Source organism: Struthio camelus, chromosome 2, assembly GCF_040807025.1.
Source record: "Struthio camelus isolate bStrCam1 chromosome 2, bStrCam1.hap1, whole genome shotgun sequence".
Lineage (NCBI taxonomy): Eukaryota > Metazoa > Chordata > Aves > Struthioniformes > Struthionidae > Struthio > Struthio camelus.
Genome location: NC_090943.1, coordinates 150256040 through 150276763, shown reverse-complemented (window position 1 = coordinate 150276763; position 20724 = coordinate 150256040). Strand labels below are relative to the sequence as shown.

General features: G+C 37.9%; 1 protein-coding gene across 6 annotated transcripts in view; it reads right to left on the bottom strand.

Annotated features, from left to right (window-relative positions):
- The window catches only part of RUNX1T1 (RUNX1 partner transcriptional co-repressor 1), a 114223-nt gene that overhangs the window by 898 nt on the left and 92601 nt on the right, over positions 1-20724 (bottom strand). For all 6 annotated transcript variants that reach the window (XM_068933060.1, XM_068933057.1, XM_009676030.2 and 3 more), the window contains 2 exons: positions 15206-15274; positions 8799-8989 (listed from right to left, as the gene is read on the bottom strand). In XM_068933060.1, coding sequence (XP_068789161.1) covers positions 8799-8989; positions 15206-15274 — 260 coding nt within the window. The remainder of the gene's footprint in view (positions 1-8798; positions 8990-15205; positions 15275-20724) is intronic.

Sequence of the window (20724 nt, the reverse complement as noted above, 5' to 3'; positions counted from 1 at the left end):
ACCCGGTGTCTCCAGTTACCTGAAGGATTCTGGCCTTCAGAAATTGGGCAGGAATGAAAGCAGCTCTTTGCTAGTTCTACCAATGCAAACTCCACGTACACCTGCGTGTCCCATCACTAGCAGTATGCTGACTAATAGTAAGTTTCAGCAAAACCTCGGATGGCTCCTCTGCCAGATTGAGTAGAATGAACTCACAAGCACACAAGCACACAAAAAAGCATTTCTCTAAAAACAGATAGAGAATAATGGAAGAAAAAAAAGGAGAAAAAGACATAAATACAGATATGATTTGTTAGCCCATGAAAATTTTGATTTTAAACATCTGAGTAATGCCTTTTGACTCAGTGGCACTTCTGGCAGTGACTAGCTAGGTTGCAGCCTAAACCTTTGGCAGGATAGGGAAGCCACCGCAGAATATGTATGCTATTCACTTTCACACACTCTATAGCTATGCCAGCTGGATGCTGGAACACAGCCAATCTTGAAGTGCTATTCCTAAACTACATGTTAAAAAAAATCAGAATCAAACAAAGATCTAAATCTAAATCAATATTTTAAGGAAATTAGACATTTAATTGGAGTCAAGCGGCTTCTTTAAAAATATCTCTGTGTTAGTTCCATCCTTTTTTGGTTTTTTGTTTGCTTTTTTTTTTTTTTTTTTTGGCATAGGAACATACTGGCAGATGGGAGAACAGTAACTGTCCAGGGCTCAATTGCTCTTTGAGATTGAAATCAAACATCCATGGCATTCTCAATTCATACAGATTAAACACACAGACTAAACCAGGTAATTACAAATACATGTGTTGGGGACTTTTTTTTTAAGTTTGCAAAATCGCTCCCATCTTTAAAACCACTTTAAAAAAAAAGGTGGAATTACCAACACACAGAAACAGATGTTTCTGGTAGTTAAATGTCGGGAATTCAGACTCCTTGTCTGGCATCACCTGGTTTTGATTCAGTATTCATTGTTTCAGGTTAATTTTGCTTAAACTCTGCCCAGTGCTGGAGAGAGAAAACCACACTTCCACCTCTGGAATTGGATAACCTCACTATTCTTAAACATTTTTCCTTTAAAAAGCCTTTTTCCTCACAATGAAAAATAACTATAAAATAAATAGTTTAGAACACTGTACACGAACATGTGCGCACACAGACATATTTACGCATATACCAAAATGACCTGGCAGGGGAACGTTAGCATTTCAAAGAAATACCGTGTCTCATTCCACAGACCAGAAAAAGGACAAACTGTGGTATAGCAAGACTCACCTCCTTTGGCTATACTAATACTTCTTAACAGTTGTATTTTACTTCTGAAAGTTTCATTTTGCCAACTTAATGCTTGCACTGTGATCAGTAAACGTGGAGGAATTCTGTTCCGACTGCGTGCACAGAATTTCCACCAACTGCCATTACTGTTGCTTTTCAAGCTATTTGTTTCCAAATAATTTGCCATTCCTGGGGTTGGTCGATATTCCCCTTCATCCCCTAATCTGAAAACAAATACATGCATACAAATCCTCCCCACCTAGGCTTTTCTAAAAAGGCCCTTTTTGCTCACATGGAATAGTGCTGAAGTCAAGCAACATCTGCCTAGGTGCAGGAATCTCTCCCTTGTGCAGATCTGATTGCAGCATTGAAGTCCATGCTGTAAACGTGCTGGATTTATTATGAGGATAATTCGTTTTGCTTCCCTTATTGGGGAAAGCATATAGATACAGAGACAGCTGTCTCAAATCTGACCAGATTCACAGTATGAAAATTCAATATTTTACCACAAGATGATATTAATGACAAAAACCAGTAATTTGAATTTTAAGAGTATTGGTTCAACTTTCTTATTAAAATAAACATCAATTAACTATGAGACTATACATAACATGAAAAGTGATAAATAAGTACAAGATTTTAATGAAGTAACACAGCTCCAAGCTGGCTCCTTACATGATTACTTAATGTGTCCTACATTGTCTGCTATCTGATTTTGTCCACTGCACATATAATTTATAATTTAACAGGTCATTACAGCTTTAGTGTAATTGTGGGAATAAAAGCACATAAAATGGAAGAATTTCAAAATAAATGTTATGGCTCACATCTACAAATAGCAAATTTTAAAAGCACTACACAACGCGCAAATCAGTATAAACAAGCACACGTGGCATGGGGAACTTGCCCCGCAATAGTAGCTGGGTTTGACAGGCAGAACTGCCTGTCCTACTGGATCCTCACCAGTCTTACCATCTACTGCTCCTTCCCATCTATTAGTAGCAAAAAATAGCGGTAAAGATCTGGCTTAAGCACAGCAAGCTTTGCCGACATACGCTTTCTGTTCACATTGCGGGCTGTTAGCTCTCGAGTCCATACATGACTGAAGAAAGACGCAGCTCAAGACGTCAGCTAATGGACTGAGCTGTGCTTTGTTCACCCTGCTCAGGTATTCCCAGCTGACCCAAGGACTGCAAACAGGAGCTTGAGCTCGCTAAGGTATTGAGCATGCTCAAGATATATTCCCTTCTGCACAGCTCTAGAGCGCAGTATAAGTCTTAATTATGTACTTCTGTACCAGCAAAATGGAGCACGCAGGGTGAGCTGCACCTGGGTAACACTGGACCAATGTTCTGCTGTTGAAAAGGTAGCAATCACCACCCAAGGGCTTATAAACAGGATTATGGACTGCTTTACAGAGGACTGTTTACCTATGGGGTAAGGTTCTCAGCCTACTGGCACTGGCAAGGCCTTGCGTGGTATATTGTTCAGTTTAAGGTGATGCCCTTCAAACAGGGCAAATAAAATAAGACAAATAAGACCGAGAAAGAACAAGAAGAAAGGCAGCAAGAATAATCAGAGGTCAAACAAGCAAAGGCTATGAAAACAGACTGAATGAATCGAAACTGTTTAGCCTGAAGAGAGAATGCAGTTGCCTGAGAGATGACATAACAGCATCCAAACGTGTAAGAAGTTACTGCAGTGAGATGGTCAATGATCATGTCCATGGGATTAACAGGAGAAGTAATGACATCAAACAGCGCTAAGAAAAACTGGAAACAGATGTCAGGAAAAATATTTTTAAGGATAGGAACAAATTGCCTAGAGGCGCTGGAGAATCTCCATCACTAAAGCACAGGTGAAGCAAATAGGGAATGATAGAGGTAGAGTTGATCATGCATTGAGAAACGGAACTGCTGACTTCTTGAAGCTTTTCCGGATCTATTTTCGTTGTCTTTAGGTAGTGACCTACTGCACTGCACTTCCAATTGGTGCTTTGTACAGAGTTCCAGATGTAGCTAAAACTAGAGGAAGACTGAATTACAATTTAACTCTGCATTGATTTTCCTGTGAAATAGTGAGGTTATACAAAAGGCCAGATTCTCAGACTACATAATTCAATTTAACCTCACTACCTTGAAAATGGATTAATTCAATGAAATTGGGCTAAATTACACCATATGGGAATCTCGCTCAGAATCTATGCCACCGATCATATTTCATCCTCCTCTTTCAACTGACAAGGAACATCGGTCTTAGGTCAGAATATTATCTTAGGTCAGAGTCTTAATTCCCATCCAGTTAAGCTACGATCTTCAAATCATAGTACTCAGAAACTTCTGTTTGCCCCCATGAAAATTCTCAAAAAAATGTTCTCTGTTTCTGTGGCCTCTAGTACCAGGACACATAATTGTTAATAGTTTTGTACATCCTCTGTCTTTAAAGTATTAAACCACATTTGAGTATTTGCTTTCCTCTGATATCTCCAATTAAGACTCAGCGTAGAGGTGGCTTAAAGAAGAAAAACAATAAAATAACTTTGAAATGTCAAGGAGATCATGAACTATAAAATGCCAAAATATAACGTCAAACACGGCAATGTCACCTTTGGTGAATTCTGGATTTCCCCATTTTAGTAGGAAAGGAAGCATGGTTGCAAACTCAGATTTTTCCAGGGTCTAGAAGGCCCATAACATTCAAAACTCTATCACTGCCAGCCAATAGAGAGAGAATGAATATCTAGAGATCACTGAAATCACGGTGGCATAAAGGAGGGCTCTATTGCACTGAACATCAGTGCAAAAAAACAGCAAAGAATTTTTTGAAAATTCTAGCAAAGACTCATTAGAAGGCAAAACACATTGGGACTTAGGAAATTCCCACATTGTGTCTAAATGCAGCACTCCACACAAAGATATCCAAACCTTCAGATGTTTCTGATAAAATTATACCAATCACTGAACACTCAAGGCTTATCCAAGCCACTGTTTATTGTGTGAAGTATATCTGTGTTCATACAAGTTAGCATGAGAGAAGCTACATCCTGAAAACAGAAGTGCCAAGAAACACGCTGAAGAGATGTTCAAGCTGCCTAGGCAGGCTTAGTAATCTGGGGCACCGCCAATGGGATGCAAACAACTTTATATTGCATCTGGACTGATTCTGCACTAAACGCATGACTCTGGTATGTCTTTACCACCCACCACTGCAGCGTATGGCATGCTAAGCTCTTAGAAATATATAAAAAAAAATTAACATTAGCTGACATATGCATTAAATTTAATACTAGCCTAAAAACTAGGCTTGCCTGCATCACAGCATCTGATGTTAAGAGTCAGGTTTGCTGGCACAGTCCTGGTCTCAACGGATCGGTCAGCATAGATTGAACCCAGCTGTCTTCAAAATGTCAGGTAAGTGTGATATTCACATACAACATAAACTGCTGCTATATAAACAAGCCCTAACATTACACATCTCTTAAAAGCAGTGTTGGACCAGTTACATAGTTGTTTTATCTGAGCAGATGTCAGCATCTGCTTTAAGCAGAGAGAACTGAACCATTTGCGTTCCTTCTCCAGCCCCAGCCCCCACCTTAGTCAAAAGTGAGGAAGAACACTGAGTGCCAGATTTTTCACTGGCATTTTATACCAGAGCAGAAAGACAGATGTTTCAATTTTTTCCCCCTTCTAATCTGGACAGCCAGTCTCTTTGCTAAGCTGTTCCCCCGTTACTATTAAAATTGATTTGCACAACAGTACCTTGCAGCCAAAGCAAGTAAGGCAGTCATTAAAGAGTAGGCTGCTCACACATGTTTCTGAACTTAGCCAAGTCAACTACTGATGAAAGGGTCATCTTTTGCAGAGCAACTGTAAGGAATCGGAAAATAAATAATTTGTGGTTCTGGAACAGCCGTGCTGACAGATAGGCCTGTCTCTTGTCCTTTTATTTTCCAATAGCAGTGTGCTCCTTCCACTGGTCTTCAACCAAGCTTTCATAAGAATAATAGAAGATAATAAAAATGTCCTGGTCAACCTCAAGAGCTTGTGCTGACAAATTAAAGAAATCTTTGGAAAGTAAATGTATGGACACTGAAGCAGTGGTATTTCCAATTAAATCATATTCAACAATTCAAACATAAGCAAAGAACAGTAATTCAACAAGGAATCAGGTGAGAGTTAGAAGTGAAAACTACGTTATGTCACGTGTTGGTCCTCAAAATATTACAGTCTCAGTCTTAGTCCAGTCTTAGTTCTAGATACCACTTTGGGCTCTGGAGAACACCATGTAATAGAAATCATGACACAAAGTGTTTGCACAAGACTAGCTCAAAGAAGTCTCAAATAGACCGAGGTTCCATTTCGCTGAAAAACAAATGAAGAGCTGTAAGGGAGAAATCTTGCCAACAGACAGGGAGTGGCTGCTTCAGATGAAATTTATATCTGATACTTTAGAAATCTGGTGCCAAATTCCCATCTCCATTCATAGTTTAGGCAGCCAAAAGGACAAATGACACCCGCGGGAGAAATATTCTCCATCAGGAACTGTACGGAGATTATATAGCAGCCTATACGCATCGCTCTTGCAGGCCTTGGCATAACGTCCCGCCAAGCATAAGAAATGAGGAGTGATACTCAGCTCTAAGCTTGTAAGATTGCAGGAGCTGCTACTACAACACCATCCTCACATTTGGAACTATATTCTAGTGCTGGAAATACTGTTTCAGTGCCTTTAGCGCACAGGAAGCTGTGTGGCCGAAGCACGTACAGAACAGCTATAATGTCTGGAAGAGTACTGCTAAAAGTTCTAAACAGAGAGAAGTTTCCTGGGGCTTATAACCTAGACAAATGAGGAGGGATATTTGTAGAGAGAACAAAAGATAATGAACATTGGAGCAAATGTCAAGTTTTACTCCTCAACCCAATAAAGAGAAGGTGTTAGGTCAAAATAAACATTTTTCAAACACTGGCAGACTGATCTCTTGCCCACAAAGATGAAGGGAAAGGCTGGTTCACTTTACGGTAGTTACCTAAAAAAAGGAGAGCCTAAGTTAACGGGCAATTGTGGGAAGCATTGCTCTAAATGGTTGTAATATGGCATAATTACAAGCAGAAGAGGAACTAATGATAAAAACTTAGAGACACCTTTAACTATCAAACCTATGCTTTCTCCCTTCAGCCGGTTAATTGAAACCTGCATTTTCCACACCACTGAGCAGCCACATTGCTATGCCACTAATGACCACAGGGGTAAAAAGCTGCAGGACTAGGCCACTATACTTCACTTTATATAGGTCTTAAATATTTCGTTTGGTCTGAGTCCAGGAGGCTTGTATCTTCCCTGAGGATGAACAGCACTGACAACATCAGTGACCCTATGAGCCACATTTCGTTAGAATGAAATTAAAGGAATCGTTTACCTTTCTTTAAAGTTCTATTTCCAAGAAGCGAACAACCTTGTAAGCAATTCTTCTGAAGACGAAACAAAGATGTCTGCTGTTACACAGCCTTCTCCAGAAATATTACTGTGTAGGAGTGAATTACAGCACACACACTCGCTATGTATTCCTTTGGATGCCCACTCGTTTGTGGAAGAATGGGCTATATGTATTGGCACGTAAGTAAGTACTTCATCTGTCCTGCCTTCGCTGTACCAGTTCACTAAATAGATTTAATTTGCAGTTTCCTCTTAGGCATTTATGTTTGGAATTCTGGTTTTAATACTAGGAATCTCTTGTATATATACACACAAAAAAAGAAACAGCTCCTTAATGATGCTAAGTCAGACAAATGCAGTTTCAATGAATATACTGTAGGAAAAATGTTCTTGAATATCTCAGATATAAAATGCCAATAAATTGAATTTATGTCTCATTTAATCTGCAATGGAACAGTTAGTACTTAAAGGGTACAGACACTTCCCTTAGTCCCTTTCTTCCTGAGAAACTTTCAGATGCTGAAAATCAATTCCTTTCGTTTCCTTGTTATTCATCTGCTACACATTAAGGAGAAACTCTGGGCATTCAGTGATCTCACAATGGTCTTTCATCTCCAGAGAAGCCTGGTATGAATTAAAATCTTATGCTCCCTCAAATTATGGATGCATACTGCAGCATGCCACTGACTTATCTGCTCATGATTTATGCCAGTTCTTTCAGCATGCTGCAGCTAGCTAATTTGAACCTTTCAACTGAAGTCACTCTTCTGCAACACTGCCATACAGTGCTTTCACAAAAGTGTACACAAATATACATCCACACAGAACAGGGTACTACATAGCTATTTTTTTCCAACTTCCTCCAATATAGAACTTAAGAAGTAGTTATAGTACATTCAATCTTAGTACAAGAGCAATAAACAGTTTATGAAAGTAATATTTTCTCATTTCAATGGCCTTGAGAAATGAAGATTATATACAAGACACTTTTAAATAACTTGTAACTGATACAAATTTTGTCATGTTTGTATTTAAGGGCAGTTTTAACTTATGACATTCTTTTTCTGTAACAATTTTTTACCTAGAATCCTTAAGAATGTTAATAAAACATACAATGTTTTTTCAACCCCAACTCGTGCTTATTCACGCTGCTGTATGTCCCATAGGACAGGAACTCAAGGCTTCCACTGTCAGGTTTGAAAGTAAATTTGGGCTTAATGTGCTTACTCCTATTACACCCTTTGTTGCTCTTTCAGTCTATTTTTCTTCTGTCCAAATGCTGTTTGCCCACTCCTCAACTAACAAATACTCCCTGCAGCCAAAGTAACACATTCCAATTAAGATAACATACATAATCTGTCCTCCAGGAGCATTATCTTTTGCATTGTCTATATCCAACACATTCCTCAGACAAATTTCTAGCTCCCTTGCTCTACCATCTATTACCTATTTCTTTGTTTACATTAAACTTCACTGTGAAATATTTTCCAACAACCAAACTTGTTATCTATTTAATAGTGATAACTGAAGAGCTTTAAAATAAAACTAATGCAAATGGACAGAAATGTGTGTTATATGTAGTCCTGAACGTCAGTTAAAAGGTGAGACTGCAGCTCAAGTTCACTAGCTTTTTTGGGCTCAGCTAACAATGTAGTCAAGATAATTTGGGGTTCAGCATGTGCCAGTTACACAGGCCTAAAATAACTGGATGAGTAGTTAATAGCCTGCACTGAACTCTGATGTCATGTTGATATCTTGATTAGGTAGATCAAAGCTAGCTCAGGTATCCCTATTTTTCATAGCTACATTTGGTTAAGGACTGAACTAGCCCCTCTACATCATCCAGTTACCTGCCCCACTGCACTGTTTGCAATCTAATTTCCCACAGCATGACAGTCTGATTTGCATTTTTTTGACCTTAAACAAAGCCAGAGAGGACGGAAGGCAAAGATGTCCACATTCACCCATCCCAAACAGCAGCTATTTGTCTAGGTTCATTGGACAGGATTCAACCTCCAGCAAGGAGAATCTCCTTGCTGAAGAGTGTTAAGGGAGATCATTTTGATAGAGCAGCGAGTGCAGCAACACCTCACCTCGCTTGAATCTTCCTGCTGGTTGATAACAGCTAATGCGTCCTCTGCAGCCTGTCGCTTGGCTTCGGCAACTGTGCGCTCCATTTTAGCTCTCTCTGAAGTGATCATGTCATGAGCTTTCCGTTCGGCCTCCGACACTGCCTTCTGCAGCTCTGCCATCGCCTGGCGCTTGACTTCATTGACCGCTTCCTCTGCAAACAAGAAATTGGAAGAAATCTTCATCAGCATGGTAAGTTCGGTCCAGGGCTATGTAGGACTAATGTTTGAAAGCTGTATGTCTGTGTTTTGAGACGAAGGACAGAGATGAACGGGCTTCCTCAAGACCACCCTACTGTTTCTGTACTTCCCCATCCCTGGAAGTTCTCAGAAGTCTCTAGCACTCGTGGTGGATATTGGCGCTTTGATTTCTGGTTATTACCTCTTTGCAGACCCGCATTTCTAATCTCTGGTTTGTTATTTCTGTAAATTTGGTGAACATTTTGCTTGGCAACTTGGTTTTGCAGACCACCAGGTTAATGAACGTGTTTGGCAAGAATTATTATTCAAGATATATTATTTTGGACTTTTTCAAATTTGTATTTTTAACCTCTGGAAATTTAGACCAAATTTAGATTCATTACCAAATTATTCTTTATGTAAAGAATAAAGACATGCCATAAAGAAAGACGCAAGAATTTTAAAAATTTTAAAAATGGATCTAATATCTTTTCCTAAACCTCTAATTTTATGATCCAAAATTAAAATTTATTTACAAATATTGTTTTGACCTGGGAATCTCTACTTGAAGCCAACATTTATGCTGTGAAGAAGCTACTTCCTGATTCAGCAGAGCTCTTCAGCACAGCAAAGCCAAGAAGACTTAAGAACACAATTAAAACTGAACATGAGTGTAACCGCTTTGTTAAATTCAAATCTTATCATTTTTGTAAAATAACTAAGTCAGTATAAGCAGTTTCTTCTGTATAGACCAGTGCCATACCTTTTATTCCAGAAAATATGAATTGTCACAAATTAGTTATTTGGGTTTTGATTCAAGAAGAATGCAAAGATTTTACTAATGAACAGTCTTTTAATTGACAACTAAAACAAGTAATTTCTTTTTTTTTAAATTAACTGCTCTAATTAACAAGGAAACCATCCTCCCCCTGAATTAGTTTATCTAATTTTCATCTTTATTCAAAGCAAAATGACAATGATTAATTGAAAATTTAATAAGCAGTAATTATTAACTTGGCAAACCTAGTACCAATTAACACTCTATTAAAACTAATTATGACATGTTTCATTCAAGTGTTTGTACTTAATTGTTTCACCCACTTAAAAACCACCTTAATTAAATGTTCTGTTTAATTAAAAACATAGATTTCTAATAAAAATGCTTTACCATAGATTAAAATGTAAGTATTACAACTGTGTTATAGGTTTGAGTTTTAGACTGTATTACACATATTTGTGTGTATGTACGTGTACATACACATAACTGTACGCACAGATACCTAGTCAGTAACTGTCTTTAATGCTTTAATCTCTCAGCTCTGAATTTGTTATTTAAAAAAAAAAGCAACAGGAAGTCTTCATTTTAAATTAGTATTGCATATTACCAAATTATTAATTTTAATCTATGTACTGATTTAGATTGAATTAATTAAAAGGACAGAAGAGTTCAGTTACTCTGTGTGTGTGTGTGCATGCAAGTGTGTGCGTGTGTGTGTGTGTATGTGTGTGACATGTATGTGTTTCAACTGAAGTATTCAAGAGAGGAAAAATTTAGAGATAAAACTTACGCCTTTATTTTTATGAGGCTGAAAATATGCCTTATATTACCTTACCACAAATGTTGTTAAGGGGAAAGCCTCAGGAGAGGAAAAACTCATACCCTTCAACCATACAGCCAAGGCTTAATTTACTTTGAATATTCAAGGTGAATTAAAATTCTATCTAAGTGGCAATCCAGGACAATAATTTTTGCTTACGATCAAAGCCGCAGCTAGACTAATTGTATATGCAAATCAGGCAATTTATATTTAAATTATGCATTCCTATTCTAGTCCCACAGGCACACACAGATCAGCAAAGGGAATTGGTAGGACATTTGCAAGGTGCTTGAATATTTATTACCAACTGCAAACATTCACTGATTGCAAGAAAAGACATATACACGGGCAAACATACAGATGCAATTTTATTATCCTTTTCATAAAAATGAGGCAACTTAAATACAGACCTTTTGTGTCTATGAACTGCAGTTATCAACAAAGTGGATTTCTTTGAGAAAATCCATATTCTTGCTGATATTTGCAATGAATAGAAATGATCTTTAAATGGCATGATGCACTTTCATTACATCATATAAGCTTAGCCTTTCGTTCAGATGTTTGCAGTTGTTAGAATTACCAATTTAAACTATTATTTTAAAACGAAAGGAGAATATCCTAACATTTTACAGAGACTTTTAATTTTATAGAGCTTTTCCAATCCTACATAATCTACTTCTTCCCAATCCAAATACAGAAATTGCAGGTTATATTCTAACTTCTGCATTGCGTAAGTTTTGTTCAAAGCTTTTGAGAGTGTGAAGGTGTTAAGAGCACTAACAAGGTCACGTGCTGAGGAGAAATCGAAGTTATTTTTTAATTAGTATAAACTATGGATTGTACTTTAGGACTTCCATTACATTTGACAGCAGAATTTGTTTAGTGATATATTAAATGTGAAAAAAGAATTCAAACGCATTCAAGTTTTTTAATCATAATGTAACATCATTATTTCAACATCATATGAACTCATGACACTCAACTTCCTAAAAATAGACAAAATCTCCGACTACTGATTTTCTTCATATTTCTTTAAAATAAATGCTTTCAGGATCTACAGATATTTTATAGACATTAAAATGACTTTGCAGTTTCAGATAAAAATAAAAACCATATTTATGCCAGAAAAGTTATGAATGACACTGAAGGAGATTTTATTTGCGCTGACAATGCTAATGGGAAGACCACTTAGCAAGACCAAAAACGATATGGCATAGAACACTACTTCTTTTCTAGAAAGAGGAAGAGCGATTAGATTCAAATAACAGAAAACATGAATCAAGAAGCTTTAAAACAAAATGTCTACAATGCATATTATATACGTCCTCTATTTTCTGCTACTGCAAATCATTCTTGGCATAAATTCCCTTTGTCTATGTAAGTGTCTTTTCAGGAATGCAATTGAAATCTTCCTTCGCTTTGAGTAGACTAAAGCATGAGAGAAGTTCCAGTCAGCAAGCTGTTATGTTGGACAGCTTGTATGGAATAGGTGTTACTCAGTGTGATTAGAGGTCCTTGGAGCTGACTCAGTAGAGATACTCAACTCATTATTCACTGCTGTATGTAGCCTGGCATGATGATTCACCAGCTTGCTCCTCCTCGCCTCCCTCATGTCATGGGAACACTGATGAGAAAGGAAAGATGCTGGGCAGGAGCCAGGTAGCAGTGCCACCAAGACATCTGCATCATCTCACTCTCAGCTAGTCCCTGGCAAAGAAGGCCACTAAGAGTTGGTAACAGGAATTTTCATGGCCTGAGGCCCCAAACTGCATGATCTTTTTCTCAGGACTACCCCAGGATTAGCATAGGCTTTACGGTTTTTGTACATTGTATTAGTATGGCCATTCCGCACCTGTGTGGTAACTCCAGTCCTTCTGGACTGCTACAAGCAGGAGGTCTTGCTTACTGATAGGGGATGGCTGGAAGATACAGTCTCTTCTTGACACTGAAAGAAGCTAAGAGAGCAGCCCAGAGTAGAAGCTAGCACACTATTTATATGACTTAATCTGCTCAGGTTCAGTCTATAGGCACCTACTTGACATGCATAGGCCAGTAGCCTGGGATTCCCTAGGTATTTAATATAAAGAAATAGGTATTTCCAGAGAGCAAGTCATCCAACCTAACATCTGATCCATCCTTTTCACGTGCCTGCCTCTCTCTTGACTACTGAGGGACCTTAAGAACTTGGATTGGACTCTTCATCAAGATGTCTATAATTCAATGAGATGAATCAGGACCCTAGTGACTTGACTTTCCACTGATTTACAAAACTGAAGTGCCTTTACACGGCTTTAACGTACAAGATGCTGCATTCTATCCTTGCTCCAGCATTTACGAAAGCACGTGCTTAACTTTGCATATATTGCACTTGAGTCTACAAATCTCCAAAAGTTTAAAGTGAATCATATGTTCACATGATTTATTGGCTCATCTGATTTTGAGGTTGCTCATTAACTATTTTTATGCCAAGTTATTTCGGTTCAGTGGATTCAGCTTCCCAATTAGACTTTTAAGGCTTGATTCTGCCATTTATGTGGCCATTTGAGACACCAGGATATCCATACAGAGTTAGCAGAGACGATGCAGGACTTGTGAGAGATTTTGCTGCCTTCCTGACAGGCAGTTGCAGGCCAGGCAGGATAATACAGAGCGTCTCAAATGGCTCTAGACACAGGTACTTACAGAACTGTACCTTTACTGCCTTGAACTGATCACCAAACCGTGGATACTGCCAATGTCAGTGCACCCTCCTGAAAATGCAGGCCAACGATTTATTGGCAGTATGCTTTCTCACGTTTTGCTACTGTGAATAACAGAACACAGGCATGATTCCTGTAGAAAATCAGACTTTTTTTATTCTCCAACTCACAGATATGCTCAGTTAACACTGGGAAAGTGATTTAAACCCATATTGGCATGATAGTATAGACTAGAAACGGAACCAAAGCAAAAACTGTTTCATAAACAACAAAGAGCAAAAGTGTTCATGAGATGACATGCCACGGGCTCTTTTACACTGCCATTTGTGGACAAAGTCTGAATGTATATCCAGTTCCACAACTCAGGCCCATAGCTTTGGTATTGCTAGCTTATCAAAAAATTTTTTTCTTCCATTGTACTGGACCTACGAGTTATAGATCACCTGGTATGTCAAACAATATTAAAACCTGGATATTGCAAGAAAAATTAGGTTTCTGAAACTCCACTGAATGATGCTGCTTTTATTGAGATTTCCTGGGACTACATATGTTTTCTTGTTTTTCATTTAAGATATTAACTAACTATGGGAAACCAAAATATAAAAAATGCATTTGAGCATATAAAGGCATTGAGCTACAAAAGCTACATTTTCCTTGGACAAAAGTTTTTGATTGAATTAGTTTGTTTTTTACCATGTAAACTGCATCAATTCCAGAAATATTAGTTTTCCATATTGACAAATACAAGCTTCAAAGAATGAACCCACCTTACACAGGCAACGTAACTTTTTGTCTGCTGCAAGAATATGCCAGCATAACATTTATGCTTGGGTGCTCCGCATTTCGTTTAATATACCAAATAGCAGCAGTTACTGGAGTTTTGATCAGAAAGCATCAAAACTGCTACATATTTATCATTTAATCATTAGCTCCAGCTCAGAGAGCTGCAACAGCCTTCTTGGTTGCACAGGTGCTCAGAAGCCCTCCTTTTGCAGTCAAGAGAGACACTTCCATGATCATCCACAGACACTTCCACAACCAGCCAACAATGATACTGTTTGTGTGTGCGTGTGCATGTGTGTGCGTGCGCGCGCATGTGCGTGTGTGTGAGCAAGACAGAGAGAGAGAGCAGCAGAGAGAGCAATGAGCAATCGCAGTTCAAGAGCTAACTCCTGGTCCCTTGGAAAACAAGGAAGCAGCGTCAAAAGAGTAAAGGTTTTGCTCCAGAAGGGCAAAAGGATGCTCCCCAGGGAACTCGTGCCCACGCAGGGTTTCAAAACGCTGAAGAAAACTCTGCCCAGCCACAGGGCCTGCCCATGGTGCTTTTCAGCCTTGCAGAAGATGTTGCGAATGTTGGCACCACCACTGAGAGCAGCTGTGGACATGCAACCTGAGGTACTCCCTTGAAAATTTAACAGGTTTATGAGGACAGACTTCACTGCTGGCTGACAGGCACAAAATCTTTTAAAAATTAAGAATTTTTACATTACCGATCTGAAGGTTTTTCTTTAGTAGATATACTTGGGGGTATTTTTCCTCTTTTGCAATTAACTAGGTAAGAACCTTGAAGCTCTAAAAAAAAAAATCCCACACAGAAACTCTTTTTTAAATTGCTAACAGACTAAATCTTTAGCATATCAAGTTTCGGCCCGAAACCATCACAGCCCCTGAAAATAGGGGTACTTCATGGAAGTACTGATAGCCCCTTAACTATATCAGCAGATGCTTCTATTATAAAGATTATTTCAGGTTCTGATCAGTTGCAGACTAAGATTATTAAATACAATTTCTTCTTGTTACTAGCAGGCCCTTTCTTTTTATTCCTCACATCAGTGCATTAACAACTGCACACAGCTGCCAGAATACTAAGCTCACGTTTTTAAACAATTCTTACCAGCTTTCTTCCAGATCTCCTCTGGCACATATCCAGAAGCAGGCCTGTGAAGGAATTCCCGATGCGATTCTACAGGAGGAGGGGGTGGGGAGGGAAAAATAAAGAGTATCGTAAGCAATGCTTGGTTGTTAAACAAGGCTTAGAGAAATACCCTTTCCCTTTGCGTACTGGTCACACAAAATCATGTGAATTTTTTCTTTACACAAAATGAAAAGGACGCTGTGGCCATAACTCATAAATGTCACATCGACCAGATCAATGTTTAGGACTCAAATGACTCATCTTAAGCCAAGCTGGGACTAGTTCACTTTATTCTTATTTTACAGTGTTTTAAGTCAACTCTGTACAACAGTTTCCATGCTTGTACGGCTGGCTTTGGGAGACTAGCTGAGGGAGTGACACTCTTCATCCTGTGTAATTATGTTTATGAAAAGAAAAAAAGAGAGAGGGCAACAGTCCGCTTTTGGCACTTCTGGTCTGTGAAAACAGAACGGTTACTGATGAGAGGCGATAAAAGCCACGATGTCATTCCAGTGATCAAAGAAGCTTTCCGCGGGAAAAGAAAGGTATCTTTCTGTATGCTCAGAGCTATGCTTTCCTACATTTGAGCCTATGCTGGCAATGAGAGCTGCAAGATTTTGAGAAACAGAACCTTTAACTCTAGGTTAACCTCTAAATGCGTACTCCAGACTACCTCACAAGAGTGAAGTTCATAATTCACCCACCGATTTCAATCACATTTTATTAACTATGTTTTTTCTTTTTCTTTTCCTTCCTCCCACCCGCTCTTTTAAGGGTTTACCCCGTGGACCTAAGAGCACTGAAATCAGCAAGATCCTTCCACACTGACTTCAAAGACACCAGATCAGACTACATAGAACAAAATTCACTTTGGCCTGAAATTTAGCACACAGATTCTCAGCAGATGAAAAACTGCTCTTTCCACATAAGTTTTCAAATATAATTTTAAAGCTGTTAAACTATTTTTCAAAGTAATACAAGAGAAAAACAAGATTTAAAGGTGAGTACACTGCCATGATTATTATTGCCTCTCTACCAGAAGTCAATTGTCAAAAATAAATTTCTTGGTTTATTATCGGATTACAGATAGGCTCACGGTTTTCGAGATTTTGCTAGAAGTTAAACTTCTTTGACTTCTGAGTTTGAAACATAACAATGTATGTACACAATTCTTTTAATATGGATTTTTCACTAAGAATATTCATTTTTATATATTAATATTATAACTTGGTCAAAATATGCTGTTTGAATGAAAAAAAGATGATTCATTAGGTTGTTTTAGACTGTTGGTTTTTTAAACAGCTATACATATGCATGCAGTGCTGTCTGTATACAGCAGATTACAGAAGTTCAAAAAAAATAGACTTAAAAAATGATGTTTAATGTTGCAGATGTAGTGACTGTAATGTTCAGCTTGCTTAAGCTGTCTATGGGTAACAAAGGTGGAAATGCCAGGTGCAGTTTTCAGGACTCAGGGAGTATGGAATCCCTGCATACTGCTCCACAGAAAATGTACAATTTCTGGCACATTTAGCTGGCGACACTGACTGTGTGCACTGAATCTTCCCATCTGACAGGCAGCTGAGTGGATTTCCCCAGCTCTTCTGCTTATCACTGAAGTACGGGGTGAAAATAGAATGTATTTTTACAGGCAGAATTTCACACCTCTCAGGCATAAAATGATATGTGTGCGTGTGTGTGTGCACGTGCACGCGCACACACACAGAAGATGCTGCAAAGCAGCTAACTATTTATATTAGTTGCAATCAATGTGATAGAGGACTTCAGACTAGATCCTGAAAATGTGGAAATCCTCAGCATCATTTGGTTTGTTTGATTCTGGAACCTACAAATATCATTGCGTACAATTCTTTCACCTCTTGGAGGTTTTATGAATTATGCAAACAGTTACAGTTCAGCCAGTGAGATAGCAGAAAACATTTAAAAGCTCAGGAAAACTTAAGGAGAAACAATAAAACATGCCTGTTTGCTTTTCCTGCCGTAACTACAAAATACAGTCAGACTCAACATGAGACAACATAAGAGTATTGTGGTATCTTTTCTTGTATTTTTTGTTAAATTCTTCCATGTGTTATTTAAGGTACTACCGACTACAAGGTGATCACAATTCTGATTTAAGTCCTCTACCATGGTACTCAAAAATAAAATAGAGATGTGGAGCTGATTTTCGGTGCACAGGACTTTCCAAAAATGGAATTCAATGACATAAATGACCAGATTGCCAGCTAATTGTTAAAATTTCCAAAACATAAACATCAATCAAGCTCTTATTCCAACCACAAATTATTTACATGAGGAATAAGATCCTCTGCAAGAAGAATCAAATCAAGAACTTGTGAGAGACTTTCCCATAGTTTGGAATAGAACACACAAAAAAAGACAAGAAGCGCTTATGAAGATAATAAAAAACATATTTTCCAAGCAAGAAAAAATATTATTAACATGGCTATTGTCTAGTCAGTGATGATGAGTTCAAAAAACCAAAGAACAATCTCCTTTAGGGGATTAAACTACAGGACATGACCAGAGGATTTAATTTTTATGCTAAGGTATGCTTCAGATTAAGAAACACAGAAGTGGCCTACTGAAAATAAAACTCAAAAAATCTTTTTGAAGATTTGAAAGTTTAGCAGTTTTTTCAGCAACAAACCCAAAGCAACAGTCACAGTATTTGAGTAAAGTCCCTAAAACATGAAATGCAGACCCAAACGAAAAAAGTCATAATGAGAAAGAATGCATTCTACTAACTGAATGACTTCACCACCCAGAAGTCAAAGGAAATGCTGCCTGAAAGCAAAGAGAATGAAATCAGAAAAAAATTAGGAATCACCTGAAGCGACAAGGCAGCTGACATACAGAGAAAAGGATAATGGTAGAGGTTTTATATGTCAGATACAATACAAAGGTTTGTTAGTGGTGAAAACACAGCAAAATTATTATGCAGAACAAAGGGAACAGGATGTACAATACGGAATTTACTTGAAATTCATCATGTGGCACGGTTTAAGAGCACTAGTTGATAATCAGTTCGGTTCCTATCGGACTACACAAAATAGTCCATCAAGGAAAATAAAAAGCATATATACATCAGAATAATCAGTCCTTGCCTACAAAAAGCCTAAATGAAGTAAAAATAAAGCTATCTTTAAAAGTAAAAACTTTTTGGAATTTTCTATTTTAATGTCAAATGTACCTTTCAGGAAGAAAGTCCCTGGACTGAAACATAAGAATAAAGATATAAAGATAAAAAATAAAGATCAGGAAAAGATATATATAAAAAAAAATTGATCTCAGTTTCAGCCTTCACATTCCATTGAATTGCAGGGAACGATACATATATTTTACGAAATAATATCATAAAAAAGACTATTTTTATTCCATCCTGGATGTTTTTGTTATAAGAAAGAAAACATCCACAAAGATATCCTATCATCACAACATGGTTCAAGGTTCCATATGGGCCCTTGTGTATTCATTTCAAGTATGTATTCAACCATAAGAATAGTTGACAGTCAATTGATCAACTAGGTTTCTAGGGTTCAGCAAGTACAAATACCTTGTAGACCACTTATTTCTTTTCATTTTAAGATGAAGAGAAGAGGTGCTGCAAGTACTAAGGAGGGAGATGTGAAGAGTTGTAGCAGGAAAAATAAACATAGGTCTGGGAGGTGAAACTGAGACCAAAAGCTAGGACCAAATAAAGGACATGAACTCTCACATGATAAAATGAACAAAGAAAATAGAAAGACTTGAAGGAAAAGATGTGTTCAAAACTATCAAAAAGGGTAATAAATATTTGCAAAGAAGGAACACAAGATGGGTTGAAAATATGAAGGAATGAAAGTTTGTAATCACGGGACAATGACATCCAAGGCTACAATAACAAAGGAGTAAGAAAAGGAGACGAACACTAATCTTGTGAGGATCTTTTCCGATTTATTGTATTTACCAAATAGAGGCAGTGGCAAAAATATCCGATACACCATAGTGAACAATGGAGAAATGAAAAAAAACATTGGATAGAAAGATCTCATGTCATCTAACCAGATCTGAACTATGGATAATTTCAAAGACGAAAAATACATGCTTTTGTATGTGTTTATACACTTTTCATACTCATATGCAAGTTTCGCTTTACTCTACTCTGAAATAAATGTAACATCATTGGTGGGACACAGGTAACAAACAAATATAAGAGCAATCAATATTAAGTATTGACTGCCTTGTTTGTAAAAGTCAAGTTTAAAAGCGTGCCACTCCAATAAATCAAATATATAGATAAAAATCTGAAGAAGTGTAATAGTGGATCAGACAAATTTGCTAAGCGGTGCAGAGAGGGTGTGAGTTGCAATTATTTTTATGCCCATCTTTGCCCTTCTCTCCCATGTAATACATTTTTATAGCTATTCTAACACTCCTTGAACACATAGGAAACTGCGGTCAAAGCACAGTTTGAAATGGTCTCTTTGAAAAAGGAAAAGCAAAGAAAAATCATGCAGGTATGTATTACTGAATCATCTCCTCTGCCATCCCCAACGAAGACCAAATTCCCAATAACTGGCAGCTATGGATGTTCTTCTTCTTTTACGCCGCCTCTGAGTTATTTTGATAAGCACCACAATACCAACTGTGGTCTAAGGAACGGATAGAAGTTATCCTAGCCCCAAGGAAGTCAGAACGGAGTACTGTGAATATGAATACATGCTTTTGCAGCTGTAGTTCTACCTAATAGCAGGCAATCCGGTATGCCACAATCTAGTCCAAACCTCCAGTGCAGCTAGTGGATTAAGAGCAAGATTTAATAGCATCAGTGACCACGATTACAGAAGCTTTACATTCTAGAATTACAAGTAATAAATGTTACTGCGGTATTCACAGCGTTCCTGCTAGCTCATGTTGAGAATACCACACATATCACAGCAACGCTGACGATCTGCAAACGGCCAAGGAAAGATTTTATAATTGCAGCATGTACAGGCATGTCAGCGGGAACCTCCTGGCTAACAGAGAAAGTACTCGGGTAAACAACTTTTGATAAAATATAAACTAGCTCTAAGGGGGCTAACCTTTAAAAATGTATTAAGGAATGGCTAACCTAGGTCTTTTTGACAAACTCATATGCTTCTGCAAATTCTAGCTTCCTGGGGCAAAACCTGCAGGTACTGGCACTCTCAAGTTGGAGATTTCAAACTCTGCTTTGTAAGATTTCCATTCAGATAAATTCAGCAGATACAAAATATCAACATCACTGCAGACCTTCTGATCTACACCACTTATGTAGAGACACAGCTGCACTCAGTACGGTTATAGATCTTGTTTATAACCCCCAGTGTTGAAGAATCCTCATCTTTAACGTATCCTACTGTGTGTATTTCAGTACACATTGTTTGATATGTGTAATTATTCACTGCAAGAATGAAAGTTTCAGTCTTGTTGCAGTCTGTAGTGTTGCAACTCTTCAGCAGAAATGGAGAAGT